Source organism: Hyla sarda, chromosome 2, assembly GCF_029499605.1.
Source record: "Hyla sarda isolate aHylSar1 chromosome 2, aHylSar1.hap1, whole genome shotgun sequence".
NCBI classification, from domain to species: domain Eukaryota; kingdom Metazoa; phylum Chordata; class Amphibia; order Anura; family Hylidae; genus Hyla; species Hyla sarda.
In genome coordinates, this window is record NC_079190.1 from 269,764,225 (window position 1) to 269,780,124 (window position 15,900).

Sequence of the window (15,900 nt, forward strand, 5' to 3'; positions counted from 1 at the left end):
ACCGAGATGAGATCCTCAGACCCCTTGTGAGACCATATGCTGGTGCAGTTGGCCCTGGGTTCCTCCCAATGCAAGACAATGCTAGACCTCATGTGGCTAGAGTGTGTCAGCAGTTCCTGCAAGAGGAAGGCATTGATGCTATGGACTGGCCCACCCATTCCCCAGACCTGAATCCAATTGAGCACATCTGGGACATCATGTGCCACCAACTTTATCCACCAATGCCACGTTACACCACAGAGTGTCCAGGAGTTGGCGGATGCTTTAGTCTAAGTCTGTGAGGACATCCCTCAGGAGACCATCCGCCACCTCATCAGGAGCATGCCCAGGCATTGTAGGGAGGTCATATAGGCACGTGGAGGCCACACACACTACTGAGCCTTATTTTGACTTGTTTTAAGGACATTACATCAAAGTTGGATCAGCCTGTAGTGTGATTTTCCACTTTGATTTTGAGTGTGACTCCATATCCAGACCTCCATGGGTTGATAAATTTGATTTCCATTGATAATTTTTGTGATTTTGTTGTCAGGCTGATCCAACTTTAATGTAATGTCCTTAAAACAAGTCAAAATGAGGCTCAACTACGTAAAGAAGAAAGTATTTCATACGATTAGTTCATTCATTCAGATCTAGGATGTGTTATCTAAGTGTTCCCTTTATTTTTTTTAAACAGTGTATTTTATCTGTTAAATGCTCCTTTTCATGTGGTCATGTAATCCATGGTTTGTGATTTACCACAAAGTAAATAGTATATTTTTCTTTCTGAGAGGCAGTAGTTATTTCATTGTATGTATTTGCTTAGAGGGTTCTCCTAGCAACAGTGCAGGCTTGTAAACAGATCGTAGTAGTCTAAGAAGAGGAATAATGGACAGATTGTCTGCACACATTCCTGCACCCTCCTGAAATACATAACTACATCAGTTTTGTGCCTATACATTCACTTATACTGTGGTTCTGATTTGAAACAGAAAGGTAAGTCACAGTGACAGACTGCCACATTTTATTGCAAATGCCTTAGATATACAAGTGCTGCTTCCATTTATACTATTGAACTACTATATGCTAAGTCTTTAGTCAGTATCTGTCATTGCTGTTTGTTTTATTTTTATTTATTTAATTTGCAGTTCACCCATCGTAAAGCTGGAACATGTATCTATTTACTTTATAAATGCTGCAAAATGCAGGATGATATAGTAATACAAAAATTACATAGTGAAAAGATAAAAAAAAACAATGTGTACATAAATAAAAATTAGATAGAAATATAAACATTGTTCATATTATGCACTTTCAATTAGAATTATTTGGAAAAATACTACTGTTTATAGATATTACTTTAATATATTATTGCATCTGCTGCTTTTAGTTACCCCAGAATGTCCACCTAATTTGTCTAGTGCTGTGGGTTACTCATAGATGCATGGATCTCCTGACATACAGATGGTGGAGTCATTTTTCACATTGTTTAGACCACCAATAAGAATGAGTGCAATGTAAGCAGCTTCTCCCCACTGGCAAGAGGCACATTAGGTACACATCAGATATGACAGGGGATGCCATATCATGTATGCAATAGCAATATCTATACACACATAGGTATTTGTGTATATATATATATATATATATATATATATATATATATATATATATATATATATTCAAATGGGTATTTGTGTAACTCCTATAGGAAGACATTTATCAAGGTATTTAGAGCCTTTTTTTTCCTTGTCACTCTGGGTGCACAAAAAGTCGCATGTGCACCTAAGCATTTTTTGGGTAACTACAAAATGCCTAAGCAAATTTCAGTTTTCACTTTGCAGTGGTCACTTTATGATGTGCGAAAGTCCCATAAAGGCAAGAAAGAGTTGCAAGTCTGCTCCAGAGCTGACCTGGAGTACAAAACCCCCATATGTGAACACATTAAAAAATTCACAAAAATGTCTCACAAAAGTCTCAGCTGTGACTTTTTTGTTTTGCCAACGTGCTCCAAATTTATCAACCCCCTGTGATAGTTTTATAAATATGTAGCACATAGCAAAACTAAAGCAAAAAAAAAATAAAAAATTCATTCAGAACTTGCTTGTTAAAGCAAACAATGATAAATGCCCCCGATAGACATGAAGGGAAAGTGCAGAACCTTGAGCTATGCTACTGCCAATTTGTAGAAATGGCATACCTCACAGTTACAGAACCCCATTACATAAACTGTGTAAAACAACCCACTTAACTGTTTTTGGAATCCTGGCCACTGCAACCAGGCCAGATATATGGGGATGGAACCTGCAGGGGGTCTGGCATTTAAATATGAAATACCTCTTTAAATGTTATTGCCTAAATAACAAGTACCGTATTTTTCAGAGCGAATGTGTGTGCAAGTGCAGGGGCGCTTGCACACACACCCCTGCAGACTGCTCAGTAGGGGAGGGGGGGCAACTGTTTTAAAGTTGGCCACAGCGCCGGCTGCTTGTTAAAGATTAGCAACCCGGCCACAGCCACTTTAAAACCGTGACCAGCGGTGGTCCCGGACACCTATGCTTTTTCTATGTTTCATATCTCCTTACCTGGCCGCGCTCGGCAGGCTCAGGTAATGTGGCGGCTCTTGTGGGCTGTGTGGATAGTATGATGAGTGACGTCTCCTGCCAGGTCCTCTACGCGGCGTCAGGGACGTCACTCCTCATTTCCTGCAGCGCCGGTGTAGTGAGCCGCAGGAGATGTCACCTCATATTATCCACAGAGCCCACAAGACTCGCCGCATTACCTGAGCCTGCAGAGCGTGGCCAGGTAAGGAAATAGAAGAAAAAGGAGGGGGGGGGGAAGCAATGAGCAGTGGAACTATACTGCCAATCTAATGTGGGGGAACATACTTCGGCACAATTTTCGGCTTACTGTTCCGCAGGGGGGAGGGGAATGGAGGGGGACGCAGGGGGAAGGGGAACGGAGGGGGACGCTGTGTGCACAGTACGCATGCACGCTTCCCTTCCCCCTGCGGCATCGTGAGTCACAGGCGCGCAGGCTGGGGCGGTAAATTAAAAAAAAATTGAAATTCACAGCAAAATCCCGTGGCACCCCGGGCACACCAGTTGGGAATCACTGCACTAGGGATTCACAATACCTAAGATTAAAAGACAAATTTTGAAATTTAAATTGAAGATTTAGGGTGGCTAGTGCTACAATAAAAAAAGTTTTAGGTCCAGACCCAGGCCCAGCAGCATCGGTAAACCATATATTGGCTGAATGAGGAGACCAAATAGTGTCTGAATGGCATGGCCTGGAGTTGGCAGCAGCATGAGGAGACCATTGAAATTTAAGATATTTAAATTTAAGATTTTGAAATTGAAATTAAGGATTTTGAAATAGCAATTTCACTACTCTGCCTGACATACTTATTGCGTATATGAGTACAATATGATTCACTTAGCTTAAAACAGTATTTGTCTAGAACTGCAGCAGGTTTGTACTTTTGCCTTGACTTTCACAGTATCTAGGCCTTTCACAGATTAAAAGGTACAAAATAGTACACTACTTAGATGTACGTATGTGGTATGCACTTGTGAGGGCAGAAGAATGCAGTACAGTATGCTTAAAAAAAAATATTTTAGTAAAACACCAGCCAGTGATTACTTTTGGCTGTCCTATCACAGTATGTAGGCCCTTGACAGATTAACAGGTACATAATAGTACACTACTTAGATGTACGTATGTGGTATGCACTTATGAGGGCAAAAAAATGCACTACAATACACTTAAAAAAGTACCTGGGTAAAAACACAAGCCGGTGAGTAGTTTTGCCTGGAATTTCACAGTATTTAGGCCCGTAACAGATTAACAGGTTTAAAATAGTACACTGTTTAGATGTAGGAATGTGGTATGCACTTATGAGGGCATAAATATGCGCTACTGAACGCTTCAAAAATTATTTGAGTAAAACACCAGCCGGTGATTACTTTTGGCTGTCCTTTCACAGTATGTAGGCCCTTGACAGATGAACAGGCACAAAAGAATATACCACTTTGATGTAGGTATGTAGTATGCACTTATGAGAGCAGAAAAATGGTGTACAGTACGCTTAAAAATATATATTTTAGTAAAACACCAGCTGGTGATTACTTTTGCCTGGACTTTCACAGTATCTAGGCCCTTGACAGATTAACAGGTACAAAATAGTACACTACTTAGATGTAGGTATGTGGTATGCATTTATGAGGGCAGAAAAATGCGCTACTGTACGCTTCAAAAATTATTTGAGTAAAACACCAGACGGTGATTATTTTTGGCTGTCCTTTCACAGTATGTAGGCCCTTGACAGATTAACAGGCACAAAATGGTACACCACTTAGATGTAGGTATGTGGTATGCACTTATGAAGAAAGAATAATGTGGTACAGTACGCTTAAAAAACATTTTAGTAAAACACCAGCTGGTGATTACTTTTGCCTGGACTTTCACAGTATGTAGGCCCTTGACAGATTAACAGATACAAAATAGTACACTACTTAGATGTACATATGTGGTTTGCACTTATGAGGGCAGAAAAAATGCGGTACAATATGCTTAAAAAAAGTATTTTTGTACAACCCTAGCAGAACACAACAGTGCTGCAGCACAAAAAAGCTGTGTACTAAACACGAAATTGCACTCTGTCAAATACTATTAGGAATGGACTGCTGGGTATTATAGCATCTACAGACTAGTATAACCAGCAGATGATTTGTTGTGGAACAAAGATACAGAATTGCGCTGAAAAATTCTTCCTTCCTCCTCTACTAAGGTTTATGAAGTTGAGGCAGCTTGTTGAACTGTATGAGGCAACACACAGCTATCTGCCCCTCTCTGTAATACAATGCTGAAGAAAGTGACTGGGAGGTTAATGGCTGCAGTAAAAATCCTTTTCAGTGAAAAAGAAAACACTGCTCTCTGTTCACCAGAACGCTGATGTGACTAGGATGTGAAACACTGCTGGAATGAGCTTTTCTGTGTAACACACACAGCGATGTCCGTCCTATCTGTATGCAGTGTAATCAATAATATGACGAGGCGCAAAATGGCTGCTGAATATATAGGGCTGTGACATCACAGGGGTGACTTGCTGCTGGTAGGCTGCATCCTGCATGTGATTCAGGGTCATCCCGCCTAATTCCCTTCCCGCCTTGCCTTCCCGCCTTCCCAGCGTTCCTTGCCTCATGTACTGACATGTGAATCGGCCATTTTAGATGCCCTGGAGCCTGGACCGCAGTAAATGGAGTTTAATGAAGCAATTTGCGTGATAGAATTGCGGCGATATTCACATTAGTTGCGAATTGAATACTTCATGAAATTCGTAATGAATTTGGGCTCATCAGCTTCGATTCGCTCATCTCTATAAATTATATTTAAAATCTTAATCCTTCCAGTACTTATCAGCTGCTGTATACTACAGATGAAGTTGTGAAGTTCTTTCCAGTTTGACCACAGTGCTCTCTGCTGACACCTTGTCAGGAACTGTCTGGAGCAGGGTAGGTTTGCTGGTCTCTAAAGGGAATGCTGAACAATATTCCAGATACCCCAACCCAACTTAAGTTGTGTGAAAAAGAGTATAAATATTCCATACTCAATCTGGCATGACTGAGAGTGGTTGAAGGTGCCAACATAAAATTCTTCACATCGGCAGTGGATACCATGCAGTGGGTGGATGCTGCTTTTTTAGTTTATCGAGTGGACTAGTTTATCCAGTTTATCTACTGGTTTTTAATCAACTGTTCTAGATGCCCCTATAATAATGAAAGAGATAGTTATGGCCATTCAGAACATGCTTTCAGGGAAAATGCCAATACTGTGGACTTTAAGGTCAATTTGGTAAATACATATGTACCAGGAGCAGGCTGACAACTCATGGGGTCCTTGGGCAATAGAGGATCATGCACCCACCTATGTGTATGCCACACCCATATAGATTTGCTGACAACCTATGAATTTATACTATATACTGATCCCACTTATAAATTGAGGGTACGTTCACACTTGCGTATTTTAAACTGCAGACAATCTGCTGCAAAATATGCTTGTGTGAACATAACCTTATGCTATATTATTACTACTACAGACCACTCTGCTGATCAGAGTCGCTCTTTTCTTATTTTCTTATGAATTCTTTTCTTTTTCTTCATCCGGTCCAGCCACAACTAATCTTTGCATAAGTACTCAGACAAACATCTCAGGCTCTATTCTATTCCAGCACCCTCCTCATCTTTTCCCCACCTATGTCCCCCATTAAGTACATAGGAGCCACCAGTAGGTAGGTCCCCCCTGTGGCTAGTTTCCTCCAGTAGGTAGGTTCCCACTGTGGCTAGTTTTCCCCAGTATGTAGGTCCCCCCTAAAGGTAGTTTCCCCCAGTCCCCCAGTAGATAGCTCCCCCTTGTAGTTATTTTCCCCCAGTAGGTAGTTTATCCAGTAAGTCCCCTTTGGGGCTAGTTTCCCCCAGGAAGTAAGTCCCCTTTTTTGGCTAGTTTCCTCCAGTAGGTAGGCCCCCCTGTAGCTAGTTTTCCCCAGTTGATAGGTCCCCCTGTAGCTAGTTTTCCCAAATTGGTAGGTCCCCCTGTAGCTAGTTTTCCCAAATTGGTAGGTACCCCCTGTAGCTATTATTCACCAGCTGGTAGGTCCCCCTGTAGCTAGTTTACCCAAGTAAGTAGGTCCCCCTGTGGCTAGTTTACTCCTGTTGTTAGGTTCTTTTTGTAGGTACTTTCTAATGACCAAGATTAAAATAAATGAATAAATAAATCTGACCTTCATACTGTAGATCCACACTGTGCAATGGTGTTTCCTCATCTCTGCACACATCTCTGTACTCCTGTGCCGGGTGCAGAAACAAACAGGTGCTCCCTGGCCTTTAGTGACCAGGATTATGCCACTGGGGGAGGGGAAGAGTCCGAAAGATGCCTTGCGCTCAAAGAAGATGCTCTGTATTTTTTCTTGTCTTACTCACTACAGCGGTGCACACTGAGCTGTCACAGGTAGCATTGCAGTAGTAAGTTGAGCAGTGAGAAGTACAGAGTATTTTCTGCTCACCATATCTATTTGTTGGAGGGCTCCCTCTCTAGACCCATCAGTCCACCCTGCTATCTACTACTCCTTTCAGGACTGTATCAATCGTCAGCCTCCCTGACTGTACTGTTACAGCTTATACAACAATTTAGTTATTTGGGCGTCAAAGTGACTTCAGCAGTGGACACCTTTATTTCACTTCACCTAGAACCCTTGTTAGCTAAAACTGAATTCCAACTCCATTTCTGCTCTCATTTTCGGCTGTCCTAAGCAGGTAGGGTTAACATTTTCAAAATGGTCTCTTGCCACAAATTTTTGTTCTTATTTTATGTTTCCCCAGTACTGATTCCCAAAAGCTTCTTTTTTTTAAGCTTTAATAGGGGTCCTCCAGGGAAATATATACCGTATATATATATATATATATATATATATATATATATATGAAAGAAAAAAACTCCAAAGCCACCACACTACCTGGATATGTGTTCTGTAAACCATCCGGCCTCATGCATGGCTCATGTTGCCCCTGTTGTCCTCTCTGGATGCTTGATATTCTTTGCCATCCTTCCCTCCCATTGCCTACATCTCCCAGCAATTATTGCAGCTCTGTTCTGCCAGCCAGCTCACCCTTTGAGAGCAGCCCCCACCCTCCTGCTCTGAGCAGCAGAAAGAGTTTAGTGTCTGATTGGCTAAGACTGCATGACTCATCAGATATAATGGCTTATTGTTGTTGTTTTGTAATTGTTCTTTTAAAAATGCAAAATAAAACCTTTTAAATAAATATACCAGTAGTACAAATCTTTGTCCTGCCCTTATGGTTTGCTATATGTATCAGTGTTGGTAAAATATATCAGTCTATAGCCACAATGAATTTAGAAGTTGTATTAGATCACGTCTCCACCCCCCTCCCCCTTCCTTTCCCACCCCCACCCCCTCCCCACTCTCCCGTCCGTTACTAGGCACCCTTTGTCATTACTGTTTATCGATGATTATCATCCCTTATCCCTTTTTAAGGAATGAACATGTGTAAATGTCATTGTTATTATGTTGTGCTTATTGTCAGCCTTGACTTATTACTATTTCGGGGGGAGAAGCTGCGACTGACTCACCCTCCGTTTTCTCGCTCTTTGATACTTGTTTGCTGGTTATATTATTTAAAAACTAATAAAAACTTGTTTGATAAAAAAAAAGAAGTTGTATTAGATCACTATTGGCAAAAGAAATCTTAAAGCAGAAACAAAAAAAAAAACAAAAAAACATTTTTGTTTCCTGGTTAATTACAGTGAATTAAACATTATCTAAATTGTATGTGTTAGGATTCGGCATGCTGGAGGCGGATCCTCTGTGTCAGAGAGGGATTGGCGTGGACCGTACCGGTGGACCGGTTCTAAGTTGCTACTGGTTTTCACCAGAGCCCGCCACAAACGGGATGGTCTTGCTGCGGCGGTAGCAACCAGATCGTGTCCACCGGTAATGGCTCAACCTCACTGATTGCTGAGAGTGGCGTGGGACAGGAGGACTAGACAGAGGCGAGGTCAGACGTAGCAGAAGGTCAGGGCAGGCGGCAAGGTTCGTAGTCAAAGGCAACGGCAGAAGGTCAGGTAACACTGGTAAGGCAAACACAGAAACGCTTTCACTAGGCACAAGGCAACAAGATCTGGCAAGGACAGTACAGCGCTCCTGGTCAGTGGGTCTGACCGGGGCGCTGCAGAGAGGAGAACGCCACGAGCGCTCCGGGGAGGAGCAGGGACCCGGAGCGCTCGGCGTAACAGTATGTATTATTACATAGTAATGTAGGTTAGTTCTCTTTTTAGAGTACATTTTTTGTTGAGGCTAGGGTTCCAGTTAATAATAAATATAACAAAATTATAGATGTGGGAATAAAGTTTCTTACAGGGTTAGGACCAATTAGGGTGACCTGATATCCAGTGATATAGAGATTCCAGAAGCTTTTCCGGTCTGTGTCTGCTTGGTCTGGGCAATCAGTAATATATATTAGTAACCAGTATTTTGTATAAATACCTCCTTGTGTTGGCTACTAACAGATTCACAACCTGATCCATACTCTGTACTACTACTGGTTGTTGAAGACTTTTGTAAAATTAAAGCCTTGGAAACAAATAGCATGTACCGTATATACTCGAGTATAAGCCGAGTTTTTCAGCATGATTTTTCGAGCTGAAAACGCCCCCTCCTCCCCCCTCGGCTTATACTCGAGGGAACTCTCCGCCTGTCAATCCCTTCATCAGTGGTCTTCAACCTGCGGACCTCCAGATGTTGCAAAACTACAACTCCCAGCATGCCTGGACAGCCATTGGCGGTCCGGGCATGCTGGGTGTTGTAGTTTTGAAACCTCTGGAGGGCCGCAGGTTGAAGACTACTGCAGCCTTCGTCATCATCCAGCCCCCCCCCTTTTGTTTTGTACTCTGCGGGAAGTTAGGGTGAGCTGGTCCGGGCCATCTATGCTGCAGGGACCGTCTGGTGGGGATGGTTAGTTGTTGCGGGCTGTCCATTTTCACCGGGGGGCCCTCTTCTCTGCTCCGGGCCCGGCCCCGGACTAGTGACGTTGCCTTGACGACGACGCACAGGGACGTTGCGCATGAACATCCCTGTATGTCGTCGACAATGCAACGTCACTAGTCCGGGGCAGGCCCGAAGCGTGGAGAAGAGGCCCCCCGGCGAAAATGGACAACCCTCAATGACTAATCATCCCCACCGGACGGTCCCTGCAGCATAGATGGCCCGGACCAGCTCACCCTAACTTCCCGCGGAGGGGAGGTGAGCACAAAACAAAAGGGGGAGGGGGGGCTGGATGATAACGAAGTCTTCAACCTGTGGACCTCCAGAGGTTTCAAAACTACAACTCCCAGCATGCCCGGACAGCTGGAGGTCCGCAGGTTGAAGACGACTGATGAAGGGATTGACAGGCGGTGATGATGAAGGGGGGGATGATGACGGGGGTCTGGATGATTACATGGGGGGATGATGTATTTCCCACCCTAGGCTTATAGTCGAGTCAATAACTTTTCCTGGGTTTTTGGGGTGAAATTAGGGGCCTCGGCTTATATTCGGGTCGGCTTATACTCGAGTATATACGGATTTGTTACATTGGGTACATTAGTCCTTCATACGGATTCATGTACTACCTCCTGTGTTTTGGTCACAGTCGTACACAGGCACCTGCTAGGAATTTCAGTAAAAGACTTACAGAAAAGCTGTAGCAAAGTACTTTGTACTGCCCATTTAAGCAGCTTACATAAACACATTTTGCTATAATTAAAGGTTTCAAAGGATGTGCCCGTGACAGCTTTGGAGGCTTTTCATTGAAAGACTGGAAACAACACGGCTGAGAAAAGATGTAAAAGTATGCGAGGTGTGTATGTTATACATGCAGGCAAAGCTCTTGTCTTATTTGCTGCTTGTGTGCGCAGTCCATGTAACATCCCTAGTTACATAACACCAGTGCAGGGACTCGCACAGTGCCCCACGTACTATGAGGGCTGTCAGGTTTCTGCTATAGTGTCTGTCATTTTACTGTGAAAAAAAACTCAGTATACTGTATTATTATTATTTTTTTTTTTTTTACAGAATCTGTTATATAGGCTCCTAAATGAACCCTCAACACAGATGTAAACATAGCCTTAGGTGCTAATGGTAATAAAATTGTAGATCCTCAATGGCCTGTGCTGCCTTGTTACTTATAGTGACAACCATAGACAATTTAACTCTTCCTTTTTCTCTCTCTCTTTCAATTCTACAGTACAGGAGAAGATGAAGTGTTCCATTAGTTCATAATGGCTGGCTGAAACTGCAATAGACATTACACCTGTAAAGATGGGCATTATTCACTTCTTGTCCACACTTAAGAAGACTTTCTACAGTATCCTCAGCCTCTGTAGCTTGGCTTGGGTAATATTGTAATTCTGTGTTTTACTATTCTTCATACTACTACTACCTTTCATACTACTACTACCTTCCATTAAGTATTGTTTGTATAGATAGGACAGCAGGGTGTATGCTTTGTGGCAGCTGCAATAAGGTGTATGTAATAGTAAAAGAATTGTCAAATTCATACTATTAGGTTAGGTTCTATTATATTATTCTACTATTTGGCCGTATTGTGCTGCCATATTGAGAAACATTTTAAAAACAACTTGTTCCGCATTTAAAAATCTGACACATTTAAAATGTTACTGAAAAACCATAGAGCAAAGCCATGGTAATACCCCATAAATCTGCATGTTGGGAATCAGCCTTGCGCTGGACAAGGAACGTCTGAATCTGACCTAACCCTTTCCAGTGATGAAGTCCAGCCTCTTATAGAAACCAGAAAGGTAAGGGGGAGCTGCATACAGAGCCTTATCTGGGTGTATAGTGTTGTTATTCTGACATACCTAGGTCTCCAGAGTTGTCATTATAGAAAAACTGCATCACCTGCATTAGTGTGCATTTGCACCATGATACTTAAATACGGGGACCGGATCCGGCTTGGAGATGTGAAAACCGGGCGCTCCCGTATCCCAGGACTCCATCTCATTAATTTGAATGAGCCGACTGGAGTCAGACACTTAATCTGGTCGGCTCATTTTTGCCCTGTATCCAGTTTTGTGACCGGGCCTAAAACTGTGATATACTACGGTTTTAAGTCCAGAAACAAAACTGGATACAGGGCAAAAGTGAGCTGACCGGAGTCACTATCTTACTCTGATCATCTCATTCAAATGAATGAAATGGGGCCGGGTCTGACTGGGATACGGGAGCGCCCGGTTTTCACATTTCCCAGCCGTATCCAGTTCCAGTATGTAACAATCGTGGTGTGAATGCACCCTTAAAGCTGCAGTATTCTCCACAGGAAGTTATTTTCTTTTTGAATTTCCTTTCTTTTCTGACCACAGTGCTCTCTACTGACACCTCCATTTTAGGAACTGTCTGGAGCAGGATAGGTTTGATATGGGGATTTGTTCCTAAAATGGACAGTTCCTAAAATGGACAGAGGTGTCAGCAGAGAGCACTGTGGTCAGACAAAAAAGGAAATTCAAAAAGAAAACTGGGGACCCCCAGGATCTCAGCTGCAGCACCCCACTGTCATTACTGCATAGAGCAAACTCTCTCTAGGGGCTGGAGCATCGTGATGTCACACCTCCACCCCTCATGATGTCACGGTCCGCCACCTCAATACAAGCCCCCTAACACGCCCCCTCCCATAGACTTACATTAAGTGGACGGGCCGTGATGTCCCGATGGGCGGAGCCGTGATGTCAATGCTCCGGCCCCTGTATCAACCCGTCATTACGCACAGAGCAAGTTTGCTCTGTGCAGTAATGACAGCCGGGTGCTGCAGCCGAGATCCCGTAATCAGACATCTCATCCCCTATCCTTTGGATAGGGGGATAAGATGTCTAGGGGCGGAGTACCCCTTTAAGGCTACGTTTACACGGCGAAATTCCCGTGCAGAATTCCGTCTGAATATTCCACTCGGAAATTCCGCTGCAGCCGAGTCCCATTGATCTCAATGGGATTCTGCTGAACTATGCACATGGCAGAATTTTCCGATTCTGGCATCTGCAGGAACATTGAACCGGTTTAACGTTTCTGCGGATTCTGCTCGGAAATGCATGGCCGTCTATGAAGACAGCACATTGACGAGTGGTCCTACTGCCGCCGTAGCAAGCAAATGTGCGGAATGTCTGCTCGCATTTTACCGGTGGACATTCTATACATTTTCGGCCATGTTAACATAGCTTTACACAGAACCACATTTATCTGTGTTCTTTTTCTTCTATTCTTTTCCTAGAATCCATTCTTTTGGCACAAATGTACTTGCCGTTTATTACTACTACTTTATGAAGAGGTAAACATATAAGCATCTTTCATTCCTTGCTGTGTTCTATTTTCCTTTTCTTTTTCTCACTCATATTTGTAATGGATAAAAATAAAAAATTTAATGATTGACTGAAAAATGGATAACAAAGCATTACCCTCACAGGATAGTTATGGAAAGCAGTAGCCAAAACTAAAGGTACTATACATGCACTCATCTGTTGTGTCATATAATTCTTTTTATCAAAATGCTATTTACTTTTTAATACAAATTTATACTTTATCTATGAATTCCATTTGACACTTGAGTTTATTAATATATTTATATGTTGTTCTTAGATCACATCAGCTTTAACATTCGGATCCAAATCATCTACAGAGGAAAATGCACATATGCTATCTGTAACTCAGGATAAACAACATTCAGGTATAGATCTTACAATGCTTTTTAAACCTAAATAACATATTCCAGATAAATGTAGCCCAGGGTTGTTTAGTGTATACGGAAACCTTAAAACGTATTGAGATTATTTTACTTATAGCCTCTACTCTACGTATTGTCTTTCATTTCAAACTTTTAGGCTGGGTTCTCAGCGTAAAATTTTCAGCGCATATTGTATTTCAGTTTGCGGCCACATTTTCACACATTACGGTGGAATTTTTTGGCAAATCAGTGTGTAAAATAAAACCCAGCCTTAGACCATTTAAAATCGTGTAAGGTCTAGTTTTAAGGGGGTTAATTTTCAGCTTTGAAAATAATGATCTGTTTAACCCCTTAAGGACGCTGCTCATTTTCACCTTAAAGGGGTTCTCCAGTGCTTAGACATCTTATCCCCTATCCAAAGGATAGGGTATAAGATGCCTGATCGTGGGGGTCCCGCCTCTGGGGACCCCTGTGTTCTTGCACGCCGCACCCTGTTAGAATCAGTCCCCAGAGCATGTTCGCTCCGAGTCTGATTACTGCTGATCAAAGGGCCGGAGTGTTGTGATGTCAGACTCCGCCCCCTCAATGCAAGCCCATGGGAGGGGGCGTGACATAGTTTTGCATTGAGGGGGCGGAGCGTGATGTCACACGGGGGTGGAGCCGTGACGTCACCATGCTCCGTCCACGTGATCGCCAGTAATCAGACCCGGAGAGAACACGCTCCGGGGGCTAATTCTAACGGGGTGCGGCATGGAAGATCACGGGGGTCCCCAGCCGCGGGACCCTCGCGATCAGGCATCTTATCCCCTATCCTTTGGATAGGGGATAAGATGTCTAAGCGGCGGAGTACCCCTTTAAGGACTGAGCCCTGTTTTGCACATCTGAACACTGTCACTTTATGCATTAATAACTCTGGGATGCTTTTACCTTTCATTCTGATTCCGAGATAGTTTTTTTGTGAAATATTCTACTTTAACATAGTGGTACATTTTCGTTGTTACTTGCATCCTTTCTTGGTGAAAAATCACAAAATGTCATGAAAATGTAGAAAATGTTGCATTTTTCTAACTTTGAAACTCTCTGCTTGTAAGGAAAAAAAATATATTCCAAATAAATTATATATTAATTCACATATACAATATGTCTACTTGATGTTTCCATCAAAAAGTTGACAAGTTTTTACTTTTGGAAGACATCAGAGGGCTTCAAAGTTCAGCAGCAATTTTCCAACTTTTTACGAAAAATTTCTAATTCTGAATTTTTCAGGGACCAGTTCAGTTTACAGTGGATTTGTGGGGCTTTCATGTTAGAACATTATAAAAAACTGCACCTCTCAAAGTATTCAAAATGACATTCAGAAAGTTTGTTAACTCTTTAGATGGTTCACAGGAATAGCAGGAAAGTGAAGGAGAAAATTCAAAATCTTCATTTTTTACAATCGCATGTTTTTGTAGAGCCATTTTTTTAATTTTTAAAAGGGATAAAAAGAGAAAAAGAGAATGCATTTTGGAGAGTAAATTTAGCTGAAATGGCTTTTGGGGGGCATGTCGCATTTAGGAAGCCCCTATGGAAGCCCCTAAGGGAAGCCCAGGTGACATTTAGGAAGCCCCCTCTAAAATGCAGTTTTTTTCCCCAAATTACATTTTTTTACAAGGTATAATAGGAGAAAATGCCCCCCAAAATTTGTAACCCCATTTCTTCTGAGTATGGACGGTATGTCCATACTCAGAAGAAATGGGGTTACAAATTTTTGGGGGAATTTTCTCCTATTACCCCTTGTAAAAATGTAAAACCAGCATTTTAGTGAAAATTTTTTAATTTTATTTACACATCCGACATGGGGTATCTATGTGTGGAATTCAAGTGCTTTGCAGGTGCACTACAATGCTCAGAAGAGAAAGAGCGCCATTGGACTTTTGGCTGTGTGGGTGCAGAACCTGGATAGCCCAGCAGAGCTAACCAGATGTCTGGAGGAGAAAATCCGATTTGTGGCTAGATAGGTGCACACTCGAAAGTAGACACAGTTGATAGTGGAGAAATTTCGCTTTATTTGGGTGCAGAACTCGTTTAGAGGAGTCACTCCTCTTCGTCAGGTTCATAGCAAAACAGTATACAATTCCATTGTTATATACATTGGGAAATTTAAAAGTTGGCGGGAGAGTGGGTCACTGGGTCAGGAGTGACGTCACCGGACTCCGGGGCCTGCTGTGGGGAAGTCTGTTGAATGAAACCTAGTAAGTTTTCATCTATAACATAAGAAAAAACTCCCATTAAAATCAATAGGATGTGTGAAGCCAATGGTAAGTAGACTGTCATGAGGGCATGCTACACAGAAGGGACCATGGTTGTATGTTGGATGGGGGGCCAGTAGCATATTTCGGATCAGCCTGGGCTCCTTTTAACATATAATGGAGCCGTAGAGTTTAGGTCCTTACTGTAAGATCAAATTTCCCACCTCGGTCCTGGCCAATCACGGGACCCAGCATGAAATGTGAAATTACATTAGGGGCTCCGAAAACTCTGTGGTGCCGAGTAGAGATGAGCGAACTTACAGTAAATTCGATTTGTCACAAACTTCTCGGCTCGGAAGTTGATGTCTTTTCCTGCATAAATTAGTACAGCTTTCAGGTGCTCC

The 15,900-nt window shown here is 42.5% G+C and overlaps 1 protein-coding gene across 2 annotated transcripts in view; it reads left to right on the forward strand.

Annotated features, from left to right (window-relative positions):
• Nucleotides 1-881: 881 nt before the first annotated feature.
• LOC130357861 (uncharacterized) overlaps nucleotides 882-15,900 on the forward strand; it is a 102,617-nt gene continuing 87,598 nt past the window's right edge. The window contains exons 1-6 of one of the 2 annotated variants that reach the window (XM_056560599.1): nucleotides 9,673-9,799; nucleotides 10,304-10,394; nucleotides 10,610-10,675; nucleotides 10,782-10,930; nucleotides 12,816-12,872; nucleotides 13,181-13,268. In XM_056560599.1, the coding sequence (XP_056416574.1) occupies nucleotides 10,856-10,930; nucleotides 12,816-12,872; nucleotides 13,181-13,268 (220 nt within the window). In that variant the 5' untranslated portion in view covers nucleotides 9,673-9,799; nucleotides 10,304-10,394; nucleotides 10,610-10,675; nucleotides 10,782-10,855. Of the gene's footprint in view, nucleotides 976-9,672; nucleotides 9,800-10,303; nucleotides 10,395-10,609; nucleotides 10,676-10,781; nucleotides 10,931-12,815; nucleotides 12,873-13,180; nucleotides 13,269-15,900 lie in introns of those variants that run through there. The other variant, XM_056560600.1, reaches the window with a different exon arrangement.